This window comes from Candoia aspera, chromosome 3, assembly GCF_035149785.1.
Source record: "Candoia aspera isolate rCanAsp1 chromosome 3, rCanAsp1.hap2, whole genome shotgun sequence".
Taxonomy (NCBI): Eukaryota; Metazoa; Chordata; class Lepidosauria; order Squamata; family Boidae; genus Candoia; species Candoia aspera.
The window spans coordinates 209,022,712-209,047,406 of record NC_086155.1 but is presented as its reverse complement, the minus strand read 5'-3'; the positions used below and the strand labels follow the sequence as shown (position 1 = coordinate 209,047,406).

The 24,695-nt window shown below is 54.4% G+C and overlaps 1 protein-coding gene across 1 annotated transcript; it reads left to right on the top strand.

Annotated features, from left to right (window-relative positions):
* The first annotated feature begins 354 nt into the window (after positions 1-354).
* Positions 355-7,411, top strand: TMEM249 (transmembrane protein 249). Its single transcript, XM_063300015.1, has 5 exons — positions 355-484; positions 1,719-1,816; positions 3,944-4,136; positions 5,382-5,467; positions 7,265-7,411. Exons 1-5 carry the CDS (start codon positions 355-357, stop codon positions 7,409-7,411), a joined length of 654 nt encoding a protein of 217 aa, XP_063156085.1.
* The last annotated feature ends 17,284 nt before the right edge of the window (positions 7,412-24,695 follow it).

Sequence of the window (24,695 nt, the reverse complement as noted above, 5' to 3'; positions counted from 1 at the left end):
AGGCCTTGCCCACCCATGGCCATGCTACGGGCCTTCTGATGCGTCCTTCAGATCAGGGAAAAGGGCTGCCCACTATTCTATCCTGCTTTGGGTGGGGGGGCGGGCTGGGACGGTTCACCAGGGGTAGTTTCAGTGCAGTGTGCTGACCTAATGGGTGGCCCCTGTGTGTGTGTGTGTGTGTGTGTGTGCGCGCGCGCGCGCCAAGGGCCCTTTTCTCCAGACAAGGCAGGGTCAACTCACCCTCCCCCCCAGGGGCCACCCCCATTCTGCTGATTGAGGTGGGGGTTCCTTCCTGCTCAGCTCTTCCTTCCTCCCCACACAGAGCCCTGAAGGCCCTCTGCAGGGCCTGGGAGGATGATCACCAAGTCTATTTTGAGGGGTCCCCTGACCCTCTGGTACTGCAGCTTCATCAACTCAGAGCAATACCTGGACGAGCAGCTCCAGGAGAACAAATACTTCCCATTCCAGCTGCAGCAGCCGAAAGGTACGGGGCTCCCCACCGTGGAGGGTGTGTGTGTGGGGAAGACCCCTGAGCCTCTCCAGGCCCAGCATACAGTACGTGGCACAGAAGGAGATCAGGACTTGGCTGAGCAACCCAGCAGAGGTCGTGGGGCCAGGTGTTGACGGGTGCATCTAGATGGGGCCTAAGGTGGTGTTGGAACAGGCCCATAAGAGGGAATTGGATGAGCCACAGGTGACTGCTTTCAGCTTGTTTATACACTGAAAAATGCAAGGAGACAAATCTTTGAGTTTTGTACTATATGTAGTACAGTTATACCTGGAATGCTATGGGCAGTCCCAGTCGTTAGCCTTCGGTGCAGAACGGAGCAACCAAAGTAATCCAAAACCAGAGTAAATCCACTGGGGTGAGGTTTCATGTAAAAAGTGGTATGGAAGGAGGAACATAAAGAGAAATATACAAAATGAGGCCCTGGTTTGTTGCAAAATGGCTTCCAACCCACTGGGTAAGTTTATAGTTTAATGTCTTGGGTCAACCCAGAAAATGGGTTCATTTAGTAGCCAAATGCAGCTATTTCTGCAGACGGTCATGGTATGGAGAAACAGGATAGCAAGGAGATCCCCACTGTCTCATGCTGGCACAGGCGAGCCTCTCCCAGTGGAGAGCCAGGAACGCCCGTATCCGATGCCTCGAGACTGGGTGGCCACCCGTTCGAGGAGAGCTTTAGAGAAGAAGGCTGCAGCTAGTGGCCGGGATGGCGATGCTGATCTCCGGCACGGAAGCTGGCAGTGGTCCTCTGGCCCAGCTGCAGGGGACCGCATTCAAGAGCCACAGGCAGAGGCCAACAGAGGCTGGGCAGGGAGCTGCTGGGAAGGTCCTGTGGGATTCCTGATCTGCTCACAGCAGGCATGGGATTCTGTGGCCTTTCAGACTCTCTGCAGCTCACTGAAGCAGCTGGCCACTTAGGAATGAAAGCCCGGGCTTCTGGAGCAAGTCATCTCCAGGGCTTTTCTGCCACTCTTAAAAGAGAGAATCCAAGATCAGGAAATCGACCGGTTGCACAGAGATGTTGAGGCATTTTTCTTTCCTTTTGTGCTCAGATAGGGAAGAGGGTTTAAACTGCCCATGAGACTGTGAGTTTGGGGGTGCTGGCCTGGTGGCAGAAGGGCAGTGCCACCGGGGAGAAGATGCTCACGGCCCCTTGCGGGCCGCCCTGGTGGGAGCTGAGCCCGGCCCTGAATGCGCGTCCCCCCTACAGTGTTCGTGATCGAGTATTACAAGGACATGATCTGGAAAGCGCTGCTGTGCCTTGTCGTTTCCCTGATTGCCAGCATCTTCTACTTCAAAAAGGCCGGGGTGAGCCCTCATCATTCTTCTGATACTGGACCCCCCCTGCCCCCCTGTTCACCGCCAGCCTGCATGCTTTGGGGGCCACGTTGCTCACCGGACACTCCGAGTATTTGGGCCATTTTGGACTGCAGCTCCGGGCAGCCCCGCCAAGACGGCCAAGGTTAAGAACAAAGGGACCGCTTGGCCCAACATCTGGGGAGGCCCAGCTGTTGGGGCAGGCAGCCATCTGCCCGGGACTGTAATTCTGTGGCGGTCTTTTTCCCCCCTCCCTCCCCTCCCTTAAAACCTAACTTTGGATGCTCCACTTGTCTCACGTCACAGTGTAATAACCAAGGCAGGTTGCTGTTATTTTCCCATTTTCCAGCAAAGGAACTGAAAATAAGACGGAAAGATTTATCCTGTGTTTTCAGGTGGCTCGTTTGGAGCTTCTCCCCGATCCATACAGCCCCAGGGGGGCTTCTTCTGTGTGTGCGGTTTTAAAACTGGCTCCCAGCAAACATCGCTGTTCTAAGTGAGGGCTTGTTGATGATTCTTGACTTCTTCCCCTCAGAAAGGCAGGATAGAAGGATGCTAAATAGGTCAGCGGAATCTAATAGACCCGAGCGAGCGTCACCTTCAAGGGGTCTCTGCAGACGTCACTTCCTTGTTTTCCCAGCCTCCCTGGTGGGGACTGAGACAAAAAAACCAGGAAACCACATTCTGCTCGTTTGTTCTGGAGTCCCCCTCCTGCCTGGCTAGACTCCGCTGGGGAACAGCGACGTCTCTTCTAAGTGATCCTAAGGACAACCCTGACTGGAGAATCCTGAGAAGCCCACTGGATTTCATACCTTGGCCTTCCCCTTGTCTCAGTCCTCACAGCGAGGCAAGGAAGCTGCGGTGGGTCTGCTTTGGGCTTCTCCCAAGTAAACCAGTTGTCCAGGCCCTTATTGAACAGGGGTCAAGATGCCCCCCAGATGAGAAAGCAGGTTGGCTGCAGCAGTGGCACATTTGCACCCAGCACTTCCCCTAGGAAAGGAGCCGGGCTGCGGCTTCTGACCCCTCTTGGTGCTGGTAAGATCTTCCTCCCGAGGGCTTCAGAGCCGGCCTCCCCAGCCAATGAAAACTGGCTGGTCAAGGCTTTGGGACTGCGTAACAGGCGCGTAAGGGCCTGCATTGGCTCCCCCCCCCCTCCTTTCCAAGCTGGTTGGGCTGTTACCTCCCATCACTCCAGCCTACGAGGTCTTTGGGTGTGCTGCTTGTGGATAATGGAATCTGCAGCTGGGCATGGCTGGGAGAAGGCTTGCCACTCTCCTCGTTGCTTTTAATGTGTAGCGATCAGCAGGGACTCAAACATCCTGGGGGGACTTGGAAGCTGCTCTGGCAGAACATGGGCTTCCAATTCTCCCTCTTTTTCTAGCTGACCCAGGACCCAAAGGGATTCCCTTCATTTCATTCTTGAGCCCTTTTGTGGGAGGGATGGCAGGAAGCTCTCGTACAGACACAGGTTGGGATTAACTATCTGGATGGGACAGACAGGTGGGACACACATTACGAAAAGGCATAAATAGATGGGACGGGGAAGTGAACTTTGGGGGTGGCTCCACACAACTTTAGATCCTATTAACCTTGTACCTGGATTAACCAAACACTGCTGCTTGCTGTCCTCTTCCCAAGTAAACCATGTCGTGGCTTAAGGAATGGCTGTATTCACACAACATGTTGACCTAGCATGACCTTTAGTCACCCTTGGGTGCTGGGCCAATGCAGTCAGCATCATCCCAGCTAGAGAGCATCTCTGAGGTGGAATGATTGATTTTCTGATCCCAGACCTGCCTGCCTGCCTTCTCTCCTGGTGGGCTTTCAGAAAGTCCTGAAAGAATCCAGGAAATTATAGGCTCATGATTTCACGTCTGTTGCGGGGGAATTGGTAGAAAACATTGTAAATATTGCATAATTAGGTAAGAAAGAGCAAGTCTTTATGAAGAATCAGCACAGCTCCTGCCCAAGGAGGGTGCCTGGGAATGTATGGCGCCCTTGGGGGAAGGCTGGCCAAGGGAACTTGCTCTCCCCCCCCAGGGGTTACTGGAGGCCCAGAAAGACAGCGGGGTGGCCAGGACACCTCCTCTCTCCTTGACCCCAGCCCCTCCCTTGCAGAGCCACCAGGACATATCTGCTTTCTTCATCTTCAGCATGGTGACCGGCCTCTGGCTTCTGGTTAGCAACATGAGCAAACGGCGACTGATCATCAACCACGCCAGGAACTTCTACCAGTTCTACATTAAAGGCATTCTCTGGCAGGAGGGGCCTTTGCACCAGATCTACGTCCGACTCGTAGGCCAGCGAGACGGTACCACGGTGGGGCAGGGAGGGACTCGGGGCTCAGCTCCTCCTTTCCCCTCCCCAAAGCCATCCCCCGCCCTATTCAAGGTACCTCGCTTGCCGGCCAGGCCACCTAGCAGGTCCCATCAAGCCAGCTCCTCCCGAGTCCCCCTCTGGTCTCAGAACAAGGGCGTGGCTGCTGTGTTCTCCTGCAGCTGCTTGGTCGGTTGGCCTAGCCGGCTCTGAGAACAGAGGAGCCATAAAGCTCCTCCTTGGTCACCCCCAGTGCCCTTCCCCTTGCCATGACTCACCATCCCTTGCTTTGCCTCCCTCTGCCCCCTGCCCCTTTGGCAAGGGGCTCTTCTGAAACTCTCCAGTTGTGTCTCCCCCATCCTATTCCACCCTACCCCCAGGCCCTCTCCTCACCCAACAATGCTTCTGCCTCAGTGGAAGAGCTGACAGGTGCCTGGCAGGAAGTGACCATTGGCCTCCAAGTTTGCCCCTGGTTAGCAAACTTCTGGCCGATGGATCCAACACCCCAGCAGGTAACAGCTGGCCAAAAGTCCAGCTTAGAGAGATTTGGGGGATCTAAGGCATAACAGCTGAGAGATGTGGGCCTGCAGCACTCAGGATCAACTAGTGAATTTGTTTATAGCCTCCATTTGCACAACATGCTTAATTGGGCAGTGAAGGACCAAGTACAATATACTAAGCTTAGTTAGTTTTAACTGTGTTGGGTGGTTTGTTTGTTTGTTTGTTTGTTTATGAGTGGTTTAGCACGTTGCAGGAATCCAGGACTTCTGGTCAGCATATAGCTCAGTATATTGTCCCAATCTGGAAAATGAGTTAACTCAGAAACTAGATTAAGCATGTTGCGTGAACAAATGTGCTGAAGCATGGTTTGTTGACCACATCATAATGACCAAGATCACATGCTACATTGAGCCATAAATCCCAACTACCTAATGGCTTTGGGGATGTGTGAATCAGTCCAACCCAGAAGCACCCCAGAACTGCTGAGAGAGGCTTACTTTTGGTCCTCTCTCCCTCTGGTTTCAACCATGGTTGAAAGTTACTCCAGCAATCATTTAGCTGCCATGTCCCCAGTCAATGTAGGAGGTGATAGAAGGAAATTCAACACATCTGAAGGCATAACTTGGGGAAGATGGACGTCAACCAAAGGCAGGCTGACAAAGCATTTGCCCAGAAGTGAATGAAATCATCTGTTGAAGTTCCTGGAGACCCATCTGGAGTTGTCCTCTTCCTCTTCTAGCCTATGGAAAGCTTTTCTACAGCCTCATTATCAATGGATACCGCCTGGAGGTCCTCACCCTGGTCCACTTGACCAGCAACTACGAGGTGAGATCTGGAACAAAGAAGTAGGACCTGGAGCCCATGGCTGCCCCCTTGCAAAAGAGCCACAGGGCAGGCAAGAGGGGCTGGAGTCTTACCCCCCCTGCCCCCCAGCTGGCTGAAAGTCTAGCTCCTCCCCAAGTCTGGGGCTTTGGGCAAATTGACTGGACCCCTGCCCTGAAGGCTGTAGGCAGCTTGGCCCTATTTGGGGCTGGGATAGTGCTACGCCAGCCTTCCTCCTCTTTCCTAGCATGTTCAACCACAATCCCCATGGTCCCCAGTCAGCGGGGCTTGGGCAGGTTCCTTGTTGGATGTGAGTGATGGGGATTATACTCAGGAGGGGGCCAAGCTGGGGAAAGCAGATTGCCAAGCCTGTTCCTCCCCCACCCCCCACAACTTTCTGCTGTCTCCATATTGAGGCTTCCCCCCCACCCCTGCTGCTGATCCTTTGCTCCAGATGCCAAAGAACCTCCCCTGCAGCTCCCTGGACAACATGGCTTATCATCCCTGGACCACCTTGGCCACAACAATTCCAAGTGCAGAGGCAGGGACGTATTTAACATCCAGCTTTCTATGGTTGTTCTGTGCATCAACCCAGATACAGATACCACCCTTTTCTGTGGAGCCCTTCCCTGTCCAGCCACTACCCAGAAGGCTACTAGGAGGAGAACAGCCCCTCCACCTGTGGTTCTGTTTGCCCACCTCCTGTGGGGATCAGCCTGCCATGAAGTTCCTTGGCGTCCTGCCCCCACCATCCCCATCGGGTCTCGGCTGCATTGCATCTGGCCCAGCCTTTCCCAAGAGACTTTGGTCCAGGGCGACCCAAGCAGGCTGCAGGAAGCATTAGCACTGACTGTCCTTGCTGGCCTGGGAATCTGCTGGACAGCCACCCTCCCTGCACACCCAAAATCTCAGCACCCCACCCTTCTGGAAGGCTGCTTAGGTGCAATGCGTTTCCTGTGATTTCTACAGCTGCTTGGAGCTTGAAATAACAAACCAATTTATCCAAGTAGCAGTCCTTGCAATATCTGAAGATAGCTGATGTAATAACCTCCAAATTGGAGGTGGGGTTGGGGGGAGAGGCTGAAGGTGCCCAGCTCTCTTGTCTTTCTAGGTATGACCTGGTTTCTGGGCCTCTATTTCCTGTGGCTCCCCTCTGAACCTGAGCATGCGCTCAGTTATTGGCAAGATGGGCTAAAACACTTCCCACTCCAGAGGGAGTCTACCAGCCGCTGGCAGGGGAGCAGCAGCGGGAGGGTTGCTGAAGTTTCCAGAAGGCCTGGCTGGCCCCAGCTACTCTGCGCTCTTAGGCAGCGTCTGGCCTGTGCTTATGGCTGCTGAATCTCTCTCCGAGCTCTTGGTCCCCCCTGAGGGAAACCGGCTGAGGGAAACCCGGTTCATCTTGTTTTGGATTCTGCCTTTCCAAGAACTGCAGCAGACAAGGAGATGCCACCACATAAAATGGCATCTTGCCACCCTCGCTGAAGGCACTGCTCTAAAGGAATGGTGGGATTATGCTGGCTGAGGACCATGGAAACTGTAGTCCAAGCGTCCCAGACAGCACTGGACTGGGAAAGGGCCAGACCAACCCCAATGGCCCGCCCACTTGCTGGGACCAGTGCGCCTCCCCCGGCCAGCTGGCCAAGAATACCAGGCCAGCCCAGCCCCACGGAGCCTGAGAGAAGCCGCCCCCGAGTGAGGAATAAAGGTGATGGGGATCTGGGGAGGAAAGGGCTGGAGCGGGACCCTCCTGTCTCTGGCCTGGCCTCTGCTCTGTTCTGACTTCTCTCTCTCTCCAAACAGCTGATCAATACCCTCGGGCACCGCATCGCACGCCACCTGAATCTCAACTATTTTGACTATGAGGACATCTCCATGCGCCATGTCATCCGCCACCTTCCCCCTGAGGAGGAGTATGAGGAGGAAGATGAGGACACCATGAGTGTGTAACCCATGTGAGGGTGCTGGGCAATTACAGATGGGCAAGAATATACGTCCTGGCCTCCTTTTTGAGATGGGCCCCCTCTGGTTACCTGCATCACGAAGGGGCCAGCCTCCGTTCACCCCCAGACTCGCCCTGGGGCCCCATCAGCACAGCACCTGCTGCCTCCCTGGGTTTCAAGGCAGTCCTTGCAGAGGATGCTCCCTGCTGGAACGAGGCCCAGGAGCAGGAAGAGCAACTGGGTACTCTCTGCAGTTCCCAGGGGTGTCTGCCTGTGGCGGTGGGGGCAAAATGTTAGGATGGTGCGATCGATGCTCTGCCCATCTCTGTGCCAGGGTTCCCATCTTGGACAGGCCCAGAAACACCGAGGGCAGGAAGTGCCAGGAAAAGTCCTGCCAGGCTCTGCCAACAGAGCTGTCCTTGGACTGTGGCAGAACTCCATCAGGATGAGGTGCAGGACACGTCCCTGTCAAGAGCAGACCTTCTGGCTTCACCTGACGCTGTTTTTCTTATCTCTGGTTGGCCCCAGCGCTGGCCACAGCCTGCAGGGCTGGCTAGGAGACCCCGGAACCCCCCCCACCGGCCAGCCCAGGCGCCCTGCGAGGCAGCGGAGGCGGCGCCGGGTCTGCGCGCGGCCACTAGGTGGGGCTGCTGGCTCGCCTTCCCTCTTGGCCGCCGGCCTCCGCGGGGCTCTCCCACTCTGCGCGGGCGTCTCAGCCCACCTGCCTAAGCAGAAAGGTGCAGAGTTAAGTCGCCGGGCGGGTGGGATGGGATTTCCCCCTTCCACGCAGCGCCCGGACTTTCTCGACGCAGAGAGCGGAGCGCAGCACCTGCGAAGCCGGGCCGCTGCTGTTCTCGGGGCCCGCGTACCCTCGCCTGGGTCCTGCCGCAGTGCTGGCGAGGCTCGGCGCGGCTCGGTTCTCGGCGAAGCTTGGCGTGGCGGGTCGAGGCTGTGGCCCACGTGGGGAGAGGCTGAAGGCCGCTTCGGGGTGCGACGGTTGCCCGGGGCGCCTCCATCCCTCGACGCCCCAACCCCCCGCCCCACACCCCTGGCCTCGTGCCTTTCCGCTTCGTAGCTCGGGGGGAGGGGAAGATGGGTGCAGGGCCACCCGAGGGCGGGGCTGGCCCCTTTTCCCTGCTCAAGGGAGGCAGCATCCAACCGGCGGAGGGGGGGATGCCAGCCAGCCTCCTTTTCCTGGCGCACCTTTCCGGACAGGCAATGTTACGAGAAGATCCGGTGGGTGCGCGGCTTTCCTCCCGTAAGCATCTCGGGGGCTGCTGCCTGGAACTCCGCTCTCCGCCAGGGAAGCTCGCGGTCACTCTCGTTCCCCCAACCTACCTCGCAGGGTTGTTGTTGTGGAGAAAAATCATCTCCGTTGAAGAAGCTGCTGCAGGAATGATGCGAGAGCAGTGCCAGGAATGAACACGCGACGGAATCCGCTACCCTCTTCTGCGCCCGGAGCCTGGGAGGTGCAAGCCGGGAGGGCTCCTCCAGCGGCCTGCAGGGCTGCCGCGCCTGCTCCACCGCCCCGCCCCCAGCCTTCTCTGAGCACCGCCGCTTGCCCGCCGGGATCCTACCAGAGGTGGGGAAGCCTGGGCTCGCCCCCCTCGCCGCACAAGCTGGCCCCCACGTCTCCCCGTTGCGCTGCGTGGCTAGTGCTCCAGCCGCCGGGAGCCTCCGAAGGGCTGACTGCAGCGCCCAGGAAAGGGGGCGAGCGTGAGGCCGCCCTGGGTCCCGCCCCCGCTGCCTCCACCCCCCCGGACCTTGCAGGAGGGCGGGCGCCGCGTCCGAGCCCGGGAAGGGCCCCGCCGAGCCTCCGCACGCAGCACGGCGCTGCGAGATCGCCAGCGCCAGAGCTGCCGGACCGCACCGCGGCAGGGGTCGGCCTCGGCCCCTGCGTGGCGCCCTCCTCCCAGGCTCCGCAGCACTGGGGCTCTGGCGCGTCTTGCGGGAGGGGGGGCCGGGAGGGCCGTCCCGGGAAGGATCGGCGGACGGAGTTCGCGGCTTCCCAGCCTGCTGCTGCCAAACGGTGGCCCGCCCGCCCGCTCAGCGAGGGACAGCGACGAAGATCCTCCAAGAGCGTTACAGATACCGACCAGGCAAAACTTTCCTCGGATCTAGGAGGCCCTTTGGATCACGGCCAGGCTGCACTCTCACAGCCCGAGGCCGTCTTAGCTCGGCTAGGATGTTGTGCAAAGCCTGGCAAGGCTAATCCGGCGGTTTTCTGAGCCGCTGGCCCTCAGCCGCCTCTCCCGGGGGAAGGCTACGCCGCTGCTGGGGCCTGTTGCATTCTCACGACAGGCTGAGGCTGGTTGCTGAGTTTGCATACTGCTCGGAAGCAATACGCGAAGCAAACCGGCTTCGTTCGCGGAAAGCACAAGGACAAACTAGAAAAGCGGCCACACGCAAGGTTAAACTAACTCAGATTAGCACGTGCGAATGCAGCTGCCAGGTTAACTGCATTCTGCAAATGAGGAAGGACGGGGAAACTCTTGACTTAGAGGCTGTCTTCGGGGCTGCGTACGGACTGTCACTACGGGATGCCTCCCTCCACTCTTCAGACGCAGAGATGCACCCCCCGCCCCCTCTCCCGGCCAGGCCCAGCCACTGCAGCCTTTTCTTCGGGGCTGTGAGCGAGCCCCCTCCTCGACGGGTTTTCAGAGCGAACAATGAAAGCGCCGCATCCCCCGGCGCTGAACGCTGCTTTCCTGGCTGGGCCGCGGGCGGACGACTGCCCGGGGCATCCCTGGGGGCGCCGATCTCCTACTTTCTTTAACGCTTCATTTGTGGCCGGCCGGGGAGGGGCGCAAAAGGCCGGGGGAGCTGCCCCGGGTCCTAACGCCGCCCTTTCGCAGCGCTGGGCGGCAACTTCTATGTTTCCCAACAGCGTGTCCTTGACCGCGTCTTCTGCGCAGGGTGGGAGTTGTAGTTCTGCGCGTCTAGAAAGGCGCCTGCTCGCGAGAAGCGGGGGCGGGGGCGGGGGCGGGGGCGGGGACGAGGCCGGATTCGGGCCGCAGGGAGCAAAAGGACGGCTCGGCCTGGAAGCTTTTCTGCCGGGGCCCCGTTTCAATTCAAGGCGACCGATGAGCTGCAGCGAGACTCGGGGTCCTCCGGGGGTGCCCCGCCGGCCAGAGTGGTCCTCTGGAAAGCTCTTGAACCCCGGGGAGGCCCAGGCCAGTAGCGGCAGGGAAGCGAGGGGGGGGCGGGTCTCCGGGCAGTCTGGCTCACGAGCAGCATTTCAGATCGACACCCGGATGCCCCCTTACTGCAGGCTTTCGGTCGGCTGTGACTGGTACTCAGCGACTGGGCACCCCCGGAGGGCCAATTGAGGCGGGGGGCATTGCTGCCAGTTCAAGGGCACCAAAGTGCCCCTTACGCACTCACCCCTCCTTCCCAAACCCTGCCGGAAGATGCAGCCGGGAGAACCTGGAGAGGGGCCGCCGCCGCCCCCTGGCCACTGCCCGCCTCCTTCTCTCTTGGGGGAGGTGCGGGGGGAGGCGACGGCCTAGTAGGAGCCCCGGAAGAAGCGGTTGGCAGTCGGGAGCTTTTGGCAATCTTGCAAGGGGCATCCAGTTGTAGGTTGCCATCGGGCGCTGCGAGCAGGGTGCCTGTCCTTGGGGGCCAGGAGTGAGGCTCCAGGGTGTGTGCGCGTGCGCCTGGCCAGGAGCAAGTGACTCCGCTCAGCCCCCCCCCCCCTCCTCCAAAGACTGTGGGGCTTTTCAGTCTTTCCAGCCCAGGATGAATCTGGAGCACAGAATAGCTGAAATGCACCAATGCGCCTTAATGGTTCACTTCTTAATTGTGGCACACTGCTGACTTCATCATATGCACAAGGAAAGTACTGCGGTGGTTCTGTCCGTTCCTCCTTTCCTCTGCAGTTTCCTCTCTTGCCTATTTGTATTTATTTATTCACAATATTGATATTTATCTATTAGAATATTTGTAGACCATCCCATTCCAAAAGACGTGGAACCCTGCACAATATCGAGAAAAGCATAATTAAGCAACCTGGTTAAAACCTCATATAATGACATGATCAGCAGTACTGCCCTGAGATGGCTGCGGACAGTCCTTCCAAGAGCCAAAATCACATTGCCATAAAGCGGTTTTCAGCCCCGTCTGGAGCACAAGACGTTCGGAGCCAGGCGGATCTCGGGAGCAGCGTGTTCGCAGTGTGGGGGCTATTCCCAAGAAGGCCTGTCTCTTGGGCCCCTTCTTCACAATATAACTAAGGCCCCTTCCTTTTGAAAAAATCCCACTTTACATAGGCATTCCCAGGCTGCAGGTTCACACTCTCTGTGGTAGGGCTAAGCCCTAGGCTGAAGGCTTGAAGGTCTGGGATTTCCTGCCTGGGACTACAGACCCTGTTGCCGCTGCCGCCACCTGCCTTTTAGCGGTGTGCTCTGACCTGGCACCCTCCTGTTTAATCCAGGCATGTGAGGAAGAGGGGACACCTGCAGCCGATGGATCTTACTGACAAGTAAAAGGAAAAAAATACTATGAAACCGAAATGAATTTTATTACAGTCACCTCCTCTCCCAAATAGCTCTGAGGTGCACAACCACAGATATCAGTTCCCTGCCCCACCTCCTCTGGGAAATACTGTAGATTAATCTCACAAGGTAGAAAGAGAATAAAACATTACTTGGGAAAAAAAAGGTAAACATTCCATTTTATTTTTAAGTAGTCACATGCAAGATACTATTTTACACAACAATGTGATACCACAACTGCCAGTTCCTTAGCTGGTGTTGACCATTCGCACTGAGTTCTTCCTGAGAACCCAGAATGTCATAATGTAGTATATGTGTGGACCCAAGCCATGTGGCCTTTTGTAATTGACCGATGGAAATTTTGAAAAGGTGCAGATTTTCTAAGTGCCATCCAAGGTTTTTTGGAATGGCACCCATGTGCCGATAACCACTGGGACACCGCTGACAGTTTATGCATCATCATCATAATGACTTAATATAGCTGCCCACACCAGTGGAATAATAATAATAATAATAATAATAATAATAATAATAATAATAATAATAATAATAATAATAATAATTTAGACTTAATATAGCTGCCCACACCAGTGGACTCTGGGCAGCTTACAAAATATAACTAATAATCAAAATAATTAAAAACATAAAATGAAACAAGACAGTCCAGACTAAAAACCACCACTGAAACCAAGCACAACAGGTTAATAGAAGATCTAATAAAAAAAGATGCAGGAAAAGATAAAATTCTGACAGACTAGTGGGTAACACTGGTTTATTCCTACTTGAAAAAAGACCAATTTAAGTCTGATGTAAAGATGTGTCAACTTGTATAAAATACACAAAGACAATTTGTAGGGAGACAATTATTGCCTGAGACATTAAGCATTAACTGGTGGAAGCAAAAAAGAAAAAAAAGGAAACTTAGTGCAGTTTGTACCTAACTTTTTCCTCTTCATGAGAGATGACTTTGGCACCTCTTTGCCTGTTTGATTATCCTTTTCTTGCCCATTCCATCTTAAATCTGAGGCTGTGGAGAAGTGGTAAATCCCACTATTTCTGCTTGATTAAAACCCCCCAACAATCTGGTTTTCTCTCTGGCAGTACATGCCAAAACTCACATGCTTCTGCTTGCAGAAGAGATGTGTGTTCAAAGTCTTGAGTTGGCAGCATGCCATCTGGCAGGAGGGGGTGGCAGGCAGGATGCAAGATTAAATGTGGGGTGGGGGCTTGCCTGCCCATTCACTACCTACCCACTTCAGAATTTTTAGAAATCCTCATGCTTCCCTCCTAAATGGGGGGCCATTCACCATTTGGTAGGTCTCAGAGAACAGCAAGGCCTTTAAGGCCTCCCAAAATGCTATCAGGGTGGGAGCCACATTCCAGAGGGCAGGAACTGGGATAGAGAAGGCACACTTCCTGGGTCCCAAAAAATGGCACTAGTGATAGATGGAACCTGGAGCATGCCAACCCTTTCAGCTCATACCGGCTGGGCAGACACCCTAAGGCGGCCCCTCAGGTCACCAGGCCCCATGCCATGTGGGGCTTTGTTGGTTATATCCAGCACTTTGAATTGCATCTGGAAACATATGGGCAACCAGTGCAGCTCACGAAACATGGGTGTCACATGGGCATACCAAGGCACACCCACCAGGGCCTGCGCTGCCGTATTGAGGACCAGTTAAAGTTTCCAAGTGGTCTTTGAGGGTGTGGTTGGGTGATGTGGGTGTTGTGAGTTGGCCGCAATAGAGGGCCACCCCATGTAGAGTGCATTGCAGTAGTCAAGCCATTAGGTGATTAGGATGTGAGTGACTGAAGGGCCTCCCACTCCAGGAAAGGGCACAACGGGTGCACTAGATGGAGCTGTGCAAGGGGTTTCTTGAATAGGGAAGGGCTACACCCTCCAAGATTAGAGATGGCTCTGGGGGGGCCCTAATATTCACAGCCACTCGGTCTCAGTGGAATTGAATAAGAATCGGTTCCTTCCCCAGCAGGCACTGGGATAGGACCTCAGCACTGGGGTCTCCCCCTCCCCTTCTCAGCCAGCCACCACCAATCTCACCCTCACCCTCAGCCCACCCAGCCCTGATCTTCCTACCACACGCTGCTGGCAGCAATGATGCTTCCCTCCCTCTGACCCCATTGCAAGCTCAAAGCCCCAGAAAAGGTCCTCCTCTTCCCACTGCCAGTTTATGGCACCTGGACCAGGGCTGCCTTGTTCAGCACCTGCTTAGCTTAAGAAAAATACCAGGTCTGGAGCCAACAAGCACTGCAGGCTGGGCTGGAGAGACCTCCTGCCTGGCTGGAGCACAGCGGCTCTGCTGAGCGGTGTGGGAAAGGCTGGCTGGGGTGGGGCAAAGGTCTGACCCTGCAGCAGCTGGCAGCCCTATCAGTTCCTCCCCTGCAGGGGGGCTGAGAGTCTGGGGTGAAGGTCACCCTGATCTCAGGGAGGGTTACGTAAACCTCGAACCATCAACCCTCCCAAGAGCCACAGTTAAAGAGCCGCAGTGAGCAAGCACCAGGCCAGACCTTTCTGACTCCCAGGGCAGAGCTGTCCTCTCCCCAGGGATGTTAAAGTCCGATGCAGCCATCCAGTGAAGAAGAGGGGAGGGCAGAGAAAGACCTTTCCCTATGATGTGCTTAAATTGTGGCATTTGTTTTCACCAGTGTGGTGCAGTGGTTAAGGCAGAGTTTCTCAGCCTTGGCCACTTGAAGGTGTGTGGACTTCAACTCCCAGAATTCTGAATGCTGGCCAGGGAACGTTGGGAGTTGAAGTTCACACATCTTCAAGTGGCCAAGGCTGAGAAACCCTGGGTTAAGGCAGGCTAGAAACCAGGAGATGGTGAGTTCTAGTCCCGCCTTGGGCACGAAGCCGGCTGGGTGACCATGGGCCAGTCCCTCCCTCTCAGCCCCAGGAAGGAGGCCAGGGCAAGCCACTTCCGAAAAACCTGGCCAAGGAAACTGCAGGGACCTGCCAGGCAGCTGCCAGGAGTCCACACTGACTCGAAGGCACACACGAAAACACGCTTTCACAAAACAAAGGGATTGCCAACTTGGAGGCTTGAAGAGCGGGCTGGGGAGGAAGGGTTTTGCCCCACACTAAGATTCTGGGGCTCTCCACCCCTCCTAGAGTTGGTGCCCAAAACCACCCTGGCATTAACCTCGCTCTTCCTTCTGTCCTCTTATTTATTTATTTATTTATCAAATATGTCACCGCTCATCTCCTCCGATCAGAGGGACTTTGGGCGGTTTACAATATAGAACAATAAATATATAATAAAATTCCATTTTGCTTTCCTCCTGAGTTGGGTTGACAGGGCTGGAGTGTATGCCAGTCAGTGCAGCCGGGAGGTGGCTTGGCCTGGCTCTCCTTGCCTTTCAGGGGAGAGTGCCCACCTCTGGAGGACTGCACCGGGGGTGGGGTGGGTCTCGCTTCAGGGCCCTGCCTCGCTTGGGCAGCCGCCCAGCTGGAGTAAAGAGGACTGTTGGAAGAGACCAGGGCAAAATGTCCCCGGAGAGGAGTGGCGCAGACACGCTGTGCATCAAGCTGGGAGACGTGGACCTGAGTAAGTGCTGGGAGGAAGAGTGGGGCTACTGCCTCCAATGGGGGCGACCCCCTCCCTGCTGATGCTGGCCCAGAATCCCCTTGCGCAGAAGAATGCCAGCCAGACCAGCCTCGTTCCTGGGGCAGCCCGGGGTTGGTGGAAGTTTCTCATGATGGCTGGTGAGACGCAGAAGAGGGAGGGCAGCCAAGCCAGAGACTCGGCCCACTGTTCTGCTGATCACCCACTCCACCTGCAAAATCAGGACCCAGCGAGCCAGAACAGCAGCAGCAGGAGAGGCAGGAGAAAGAACATCCTGCAGGAGTAGAGGGTGCTCTGCTGATTCCGGAATGGTGGGGGTGGGCAGTGAGAAAAGGCCTGAAGGGACGGGCAACGTAGGGCCACTTGACTCAGGGCCTGGGGTGAGATGAGGTTGGTGTCATGCAACCAAAGGGGGAGGCTGGGGTTCTCTGGACAAGCTGCAAGTGGGTGCACGGGCAAAGTGATGGAGGAGCACAAGGCCACTGTGGGTACCTGGCCAGGATGGCTGCCTGCAGCCCTGCTGTGGAGGCCAAATGCGAGGGGGGGAGCAGGGCACCTCCAGGCCTGCTGACTCTGATGAATTCCATCCCTGCAGAGACATCCAGACGTGCCCGGAGCGAGGTTGATGGGATGCCTCTTTTTCTGTGGGTCCAACTGCCAAGCTCAGTTGGCAATAGGTGCCTGGCAATAGGAGAGAGAGGGGCTGTGGCCACCTTGCCCTCCTCGGCATTTCTCAGTGGCTTCCTTCTGCAAATGGGTTCCTCTGCCCATGCTGGCTGGGAGCTATGGGGCCTGAGGAGTGAGGAGTTTCATTTGTGGAAAGGTGCCCGAAGCTTCTACCCAACCCTTGTAGGGCAGGATGCTCAATTCGATTGGCTTTGACCCGGCTCACCTTCAAGGGGCTTCTCTTACCACAGCGGAGGAAAGTGGGTGGGTGAGGGTCAGGATCAAGGGGTCTCACCTGCAGCCAGAGGTCAGCACAGCTCCTTCTCTTTGATCTGAGGCTCACCAAGCCATGGCTAAGCGTCCCCCCATCTTTTCTTTGCACTCACAAAGGCAGGATATTCCTTCGAGGCTGCAAAGGACTTTCCTTTTTGCAGTGGAAATCTGAGATTGCCAGGATGCTGAATAATTCTGGGGCAGATCCCAAATACTGCATGAAGGTTGCAGTGACAAACCTGTGGATGTTCACAGTCTCTGCCACGGAGATCTGTGTGTGTGAGGAAGCCCGCTAATTGCAGGATGCTGCTGTTCCTTTGGGCCAAAGGGGTGCTCCGAGCAGGTGTGAGAAAAGTGAACAGACAGTCCTGTTGAGATCGACACAGCAGGAGGGGGGGGGGCGGAGGCAATTAAACTGATTAACAGCAGCAACATCTGATACGTGACATGAACAGCGTGCGCCAGGCCCTGCTGTTGGGGTGCCTTTCCCCTCTGCCCCCCTATTTCCCCCCAGAGGATGAAGCTGGTAAGAGCCGGAAAGAGTTTAGAAAAATATTTTGGGGAGACTGGGAAGGACACGTGGGCAGGATCTGACTTGCCAGGCTGGCCTTAGCAACTGCAGCTGATGCAGCCCCGCCCCCCACTGAGGATGCAGAAAGTTTGCAGAAAGCTCCCCGGCAGCTGTGCCTGCTGTTTCCACAACGTCAGTGCCCTTCACTGGTGAAAAGTGGACAAGGAGGCAGGGCTTTCCACAAGGACAGGGAAACCTGCCTTCCCTGACCCCTGTAACCCCACGGACAGGCCCACCAAAGGGGCCAAGGCCTCTACACAGTCTCTTCAGGTGCTATCACACATCCTTTCGCAACTGGGTTTGCTCACACTTCCAGCCACCTGGACTTGGCCTTTCTGCCTGCCCCTTCCTCTTCCTCCTGTGTCCCCTTCTAAGCTACACTTCCTTGAAGGCAGCCATTTGTCTATCGGTGGACTTCTAGAACCAGAAAATCATACCTGAAAGAGTTTTATGTGTGCATGTATTTCCTTCTGAAACCCCAGGAAAGGTGCCATGGATTCTGATGGCAGTGAAAGCTGGGCCTATCCAACAACATGCTGTTCAGTGACAAGCAACGCAAGGTGGGAAAACCAGATGCAGGGCACAAAATAGGCAGGGCCTGGTGGGAAGGATGTGGGTGTCCTGGTAGATGACAGATTAAGTGTGCTGCAGCTACCGAAAGAGCCAATGAAATCTTGGGCTTCATCCAGAGCAGTAGAATGTCAACATCAGGGGAAGTGATAACTTCAATCTGTGCTGCACTGGCCAGACTGCGCCCGGAATACCGGTCCAGTTCTGGTTGCCACAATATTAGAAGGCGGCTGAGTAACTGGAAAGAGTGCAGAGAAGGAGAGTGAAGATGGTGAGAGGCCTGGAGGCTCAATCCTATGAAGAAGGAACGGGTTACCTTTAACCCAAAGAAGAGGGGGCTGTGGGGAGGCGTGACAGCCTTCTTTCAACACTTGAAGGTCTGTCACGGGGAGGAGGGCATGGGTAGCTTCTGAGGGCAGGACCAGAACCAACTGGTAGAAGTTGGCAGGGGTGGATTCAACCTTGAAATAGGGAATTTCCTGGCCTCTGAAGCCATTAAGCGGGGAACAGCCGACCTGCTAGAGTTGTGGAGCTCCATCGCCAGAGGCTTTCAACCCAAAGCTGCTCTGGGCTGGTCTGAGAATTCCCACCTTGGGCAGGGGCCTGGACTGGAAGGCCTCTAAGGTCCTTTCCAGCCCTGTGGCACTATGAAATCATGGTCACGATCCTGTCACCATTCATTCTTGTTTCCTTCAAAGACTGCGGCTTTCTTTTTCCTCTGGCACAATGCATGGCATTGTTTTTATGAGTCATCTTGATTGTTTCCTTTGTGATGAGATCTCATGGCTGGAAATAGCCAAGCCCACCTCCACCTGCCACAGAGGTCCAACCTTGGATGAGGTACCTGGGCCCTGCCATCAAGAGCAAGTCCCGGAGTATGGCCAGCATTTCAACCAGGGGCATCACAGACTTCCGTTCATCACTTCAGAAGCTGCAATCAAAGACAACCTTGTCCTCGCTCGTCTTCTTTTTAAAAAGGCAGCCTGTGCAAGGAGGCCCTTGAGAAGGTTTCTTCTGCCCAAGGTCAGATCTCCTTTCTGTTCCTATTTATCTATTAGACCCCTGGATTAAAAATGTGATATATGTTGTCTAAATCAATCCACTAGCTAGTCAAACCTATGCATGCTTTAATATCCTCAATATTTTTTTTTCTAACAGAAGGTCATTTATTTGCCCAAGGTTATGACAGGAACATACAGAGAGCTCATGTTGCTGAGCATCAGAGGAGAGGCTTTAGCAAGCTGGTGTGTGTGTGAGAGAGAAGGGTGGGGTTGTAGGCAAATGGATACGAGGAGAAGGATCTAGTATTGGCTGATGGCAGGTACTGCATTAAACCTGAGACCCAAAAGGCTGACCTGAGACAGTTAATGTGGCCTCTACTACTGCACACATTCTCTCCTGGAAGGTTGTCCTCACCTTAAAAACTGAATTTGGGTCCAGTTGCAGAAGCAGGATGGCTGCTCCCTGGCTTTGGGTCTATCATTTCACAATGGCCTTCCCCAACAGAGATATTCCCCTCCAGAGATGTTGGTTTTCCACCCCACAAATGCCCAGGGAGCAGGGCCAAAGTCTCAGCCTGCAGAGGAGGATCTGGATCTGCCTCTCAGTGGCCTAGTCCGATCTCATAAAAAACATCACATAAAATTGCCCCCCAAGCCTGGTGGAATACATGTTTTTTCTGCATTTCTGGAAAACCCTTCAGGGGTTCAGGGGTTCTGAGAGATGTCTTGGTGACCGTGTATTCTGGACATGCCATTATTGACCCAACTCTCAGAGAACCTCCACCTGTTGGCAAGGTAAGATCTGAACCTAGCAGGAAAAGTGAGCTGCAGCCATAAACCTGTTCTGGAGCCCTGATCTGAAGGTGAAGAACCTTTTTGTGCACTGCAAGAACTGATTTCCTTCCAGCGCTTGTATTAGAGGAGGCCCCATTGATTTGTGGTATTTCAGAAAAGCAGATGCTGGACCAGGCTCAGGTGTCCGGTCACTGCAGCCTCTTGTTGACAACACTGGAGAGCCAGAAGCTCATAGGCAGGGCAGCAGGGAAGAAGGGAAGAGCTCTCCTGGCCTGGGATGCAGAAGGACCAAGGTGCTTGGTCAGGACCCCTCATCTCCACCAGGAGATTATGGCCTGACCACACCAAGCCACACAGAACGTGGCTTGGCAAGTGAACATGCTCTGTGGATCCAGCCATTTGTGGCCAGTATAACAGCTGGGCCCAAAGTAGTTGGGGTGACCCACTTTGGGAAGTACCAAACATGGATCCAAACCAAAGACTGGGGGTGTGCTGTGCACAATCCCAGTATGGCATAGACTTGAGAGGATACAAATTTTACTCAAGAAAAATTCAGTCTGCAGCTATTTTGAATGCATAGAGAGAATGGCTGGGTTTGCCCAACACATTTAACCAGGTTAAAGACTCAGTGGCCACATGGGCACGACATGCTAGGCTTCGTGAGTGTTTCTGCAATTTACCTTGCTGGGTCAATGAGCTGTTTGGTTCCACGTACTGTGTGCCAGCCTGGTTAGAAAGCGCGGTCTTCCCTGCGCCTCCCTCACTGCCTGTTTCTGCGTCTTTTGGGGTGCTTTTGAGACTGTGAATTGAAGCGGAAGAAGCGTGCTCAGCCCAGGAGAGTCGGAGGGCGCCTTCAGGGTTCGGCAGGGCACATCCTGCAGAGGCAGGTGGAGGCAGCAGTACCCACGGAGCTGGTGGGGGTGACAAAGATGGGAGTTGGCAGTTGCACTCAAGGAGGAAACTAATGAGCCGCCGAACATCTGCTGGCTCTGCCGGAGATTCCTGCACAACACACACCCGCCTGCCGTCACCTGCTACCTGGCCGCGGCTCCCTCCCCCCGCAATCCATCAGGCTCCCCTTCCCAGATGGGGCCGGAGAACCCCGGATGTCCTCACAGGGCTCGGAGGGGGCAGAGGAAGCGGCCAAGAGGCACGGGGCCGGATTTCCAGGCAGGGTCCCTTGCCTCCCAGTTGACGCTCGAAGGGAAAGCGGCGCCATGCTCAGAACGTAGCTTGGGGACCAAAACAGGCCGCCCTTGTGCCTTCCCATTAAAGGATCTGGTCAGTGTCTCTCAGCTGAGCTTATAAGGGTGCCAAGAGGGCAAAGGGCTGCAGGCCTTCCTTCCACACACACAGCAGACCCACAAGGAGTTGGGTGGGTGGCCAAGAGGTGTTGCACACTCTGTCTGGCTGTCTTGGCACAGCTGACTAAATTACAGCCAGGTTTATGCAAACCCAACCTGTGTGGTCAACTGATGGGGCAGTCTCACATGAGCCTGTAATCAAATGGCTAAGCGTGTCAGCTGAACACAGCCGCTCTTTTGCTACTGTGCCCCCTCAAGAAAAGCAGGCGTGAAGTGCAGCTTGGAGGGTTTGACGGGCAGAGGCTCGCTTGTGCGGTCCCTTTACCTGATGGGCAAAGCCGCATATCCCCACATTCTCCTTTGTGCTGCAGCTATTCAGGATAGAGGCTGAGTACTCATGAGCTTCCTCGCAAGCCCATCACGCAGACGGTCGTTGTTGGCGAGGGGGATGGTGTGGTGACGGGGGGGTCCTTCCCTTTGAAGGAGGACCGGCTACAAGAGGCTCCCTGGACTCTGCTCCTGGAATTTTAAGCAGGACCCATGGTCAGACAGCCTATTACCAGCTTTCTTGTGTCTTGGGGGAGATCTAGGAGGGCAGCCCTGTTTCCGTTACTTCCTTTGCCTGATGAGCGGTCATGACGTAATATCAGTGGACGATGTGACATCGCTAGCATTTCCCACCCATTTCTCCCTTTCATGGAACAAGGATGTTTGGTAGGCTCATTAACCACCTGGAGACTTCTTTTATTTTGGTGACAATCATACCTCTGCAAGAGGTGCTGGGAAGGCTCAGCAGGCCACACGGTCTTCTGGCCACCCTGATGCTGGGCCTACCCCATGGCGTTCCTTTGCCACCTTTTCAAATTTCAGGGAAGTTTGCAGAGAGGAGCTTTTGGACAGATCGTGGCCCTCCTTCATTCAGGTGGCAAGTGGCAACTTCATTTTGGGGCCTAAAATGCTTGATCCTGCCATGAAGTATCTTGGATTAGAGGAGCTTCTTCCATGTGTTGGTTGCAGAGTGCAGTGGTGTTTGCAGAGCACCCACCAAGAGCTGCTGGGAGTCAGGCAGCACATAAACTCAATGAGCTATTAGTAGTAGTATAAAAGGTAAAGGTAAAGGTTTCCCTTGACATGAAGTCCAGTCGTGTCCGACTCTAGGGGGCGGTCCTCATCTCCGTTTCAAAGCCGAAGAGCCGGCGTTTGTCCGTAGACACTTGCTCCGTGGTCATGTGGCCGGCATGACTGAACAGAACGCCATTAAGCGGTGCCTATTAATCTACTCACATTTGCATGTTTTCGAACTGCTAGGTTGGCAGGAGCTGGGACTAGCCACGGGAGCTCACCCCGTCAGCATGGTCAAAAAGTAAAGATGGCGGCTGTGATGGTGTGGCCAAAGTTTCAGTTACCCTGTGAGGGCTGCCATCTTGACGTTATTGACCATACCCTGCAGACACCTCTGAATGGTCTGCAGAGGGTGGCTGTTTTCCAGACTGTCTCCATAAGTGACTGGACTTGTGGGAGCAGAAGACCTCCCGAGCCCCTCTGGCTGAGATGAACAGCTCAGAGCCAAAGCGACTCTCATTAGCAAGGAAACAGATGCAGCGGAGTCTGCAGCGACACACGCAGAGCTGCTCCAGGCGCTTTGCTCCCCCTTGTACAGATGTGGAGAAGGACGAGCGGCAGGAGAGCTTCTGCGTATGCGGCGTGTCTCCTCCACAGGAGGAGAAACCAGGGGTCTTGGGGGCAGGGGCATGGGCTGTCGGCTTGGGCAAAGTCCCAGGGGTCAGGCACCCCTTCCCGGCTGGTCCCTGGTTTCACCACCGCGATGGGAAGGTAATGAAGTAAAGCTGCAAACTTCTCCCCTCCCCTCCCCTCCGTCTCCCCCCACTTGCATAGGTGAAATAGGGCATTATCCAAGAACAATCGTGTTTCCACTGTCAAAAATAGCCCTTTTAATCCTATCGTGGCAAAAACGACGAGAAAGTCCTCACCCGTCTGCCTAAAGGTCTGTCTCGGGGGCAGCCCCAATGCGGATGCTTCCTTAACGGGGTGAGAATGGGAGTGGCAGGCATTCCCCAGAATAAAGGGGGCGGGGGGTGCCCGGTGATTTCAGAATTCCACTGCTCATTAGCTAGCAATGCAATCCTTCACTTGCTGCTCTCACAGAGGCCTGACTTTTTTTTACAATAGAAAAACACTTTCCCCCGTTTAACCCCTCACTTCCCCAAAAACTTGCTCGTGAATCAGATCCATCCGATTTCCCACCTCTCAACCCCAAGGCATATCAGAGTCTTTGCCGTTCTACTGTTCAGAGTCCCCCTTTCTTGGAAAGCTGGCACCCAACAGGGATTGATCCTATGGTTGAATAAAGAGCTGGCACTTTCTCCTCGGCGTTGCGTTCTTTCTTTGGCAAAAATTACTGAACCACCAGTGTTTGGGGCTGCTGAGGAATCAGAGGTTTTGCTGTTGTTTATTCGTTTAGTCGCTTCTGACTCTTCGTGACTTCATGGACCAGCCCACGCCAGAGCTTCCTGTCAGTCGTCAACACCCCCAGCTCCCCCAGGGACGAGTCCGTCACCTCTAGAATATCATCCATCCACCTTGCCCTTGGTCGGCCCCTCTTCCTTTTGCCCTCCACTCTCCCTAGCATCAGCATCTTCTCCAGGGTGTCCTGTCTTCTCATTATGTAGCCAAAGTATTTCAGTTTTGCCTTTGCTATCATTCCCTCAAGTGAGCAGTCTGGCTTTATTTCCTGGAGGATGGACTGGTTTGATCTTCTTGCAGTCCAAGGCACTCTCAGAATTTTCCTCCAACACCACAGTTCAAAAGCATCTGTCTTCCTTCTCTCAGCCTTCCTTATGGTCTAGCTCTCACAGCCATATGTTACTACGGGGAACACCATTGCTTTGACTATGCGGACCTTTGTTGTCAGTGTGATGTCTCTGCTCTTAACTATTTTATCGAGATTTGTCATTGCTCTTCTCCCAAGGATTAAGCGTCTTCTGATTTCCTGACTGCAGTCAGCATCTGCAGTAATCTTTGCACCTAGGAATACAAAGTCTTTCACTGCTTCTACATTTTCTCCCTCTATTTGCCAGTTATCAATCAAGCTGGTTGCCATAATCTTGGTTTTTTTGAGGTTTAGCTGCAAGCCAGCTTTTGCACTTTCTTCTTTCACCTTGATCATAAGGCTCCTCAGTTCCTCTTCGCTTTCAGCCATCAAAGTGGTATCATCTGCATATCTGAGATTGTTAATGTTTCTTCCAGCGATTTTAACTCCAGCCTTGGATTCCTCAAGCCCAGCATGTCGCATGATGTGTTCTGCGTACAAGTTGAACAGGTAGGGTGAGAGGATACAGCCCTGCCGTACTCCTTTCCCAATCTTAAACCAGTCCGTTGTTCCATGGTCTGTTCTTACTGTTGCTACTTGGTCGTTATACAGATTCTTCAGGAGGCAGACAAGATGACTTGGTATCCCCATACCACTAAGAACTTGCCATAATTTGTTATGGTCCACACAGTCAAAGGCTTTAGAATAGTCAATAAAACAGAAATAGATGTTTTTCTGAAACTCCCTGGCTTTTTCCATTATCCATCGACTATTGGCGATTTGGTCCCTAGTTCCTCTGCCTTTTCTAAACCCAGCTTGTACATCTGGCAATTCTCGCTCCATGAATTGCTGAAGTCTACCTTGCAGGATCTTGAGCATTACCTTACTGGCATGTGAAATGAGTGCCACTGTTCGATAGTTTGAACATTCTTTAGTGTTCCCCTTTTTTGGTATGGAGATATAAGTTGATTTTTTCCAGTCTGATGGCCATTCTTGTGTTTTCCAAATTTGCTGGCATATAGCATGCATTACCTTGACAGCATCATCTTGCAAGATTTTGAACAGTTCAGCTGGGATGCCGTCGTCTCCTGCTGCCTTGTTATTAGCAATGTTTCTTAAGGCCCACTCAACCTCACTCTTCAGGATGTCTGGCTCTAGCTCACTGACCACACCGTCAGAGCTATCCCTGATATTGTTATCCTTCCTA

What these genes read in the sequence shown, in the direction of transcription:
- TMEM249 (XM_063300015.1), top strand. Translation starts at nt 355, where the DNA reads ATGATCACCAAGTCTATTTTGAGGGGTCCCCTGACCCTCTGGTACTGC. An exon ending in TCTACTTCAAAAAGGCCGGG is followed by an intron (nt 1,817 to 3,943) that starts GTGAGCCCTCAT and finishes CCTCCCTTGCAG; the next exon opens with AGCCACCAGGACATATCTGC. An exon ending in ACTTGACCAGCAACTACGAG is followed by an intron (nt 5,468 to 7,264) that starts GTGAGATCTGGA and finishes CTCTCCAAACAG; the next exon opens with CTGATCAATACCCTCGGGCA.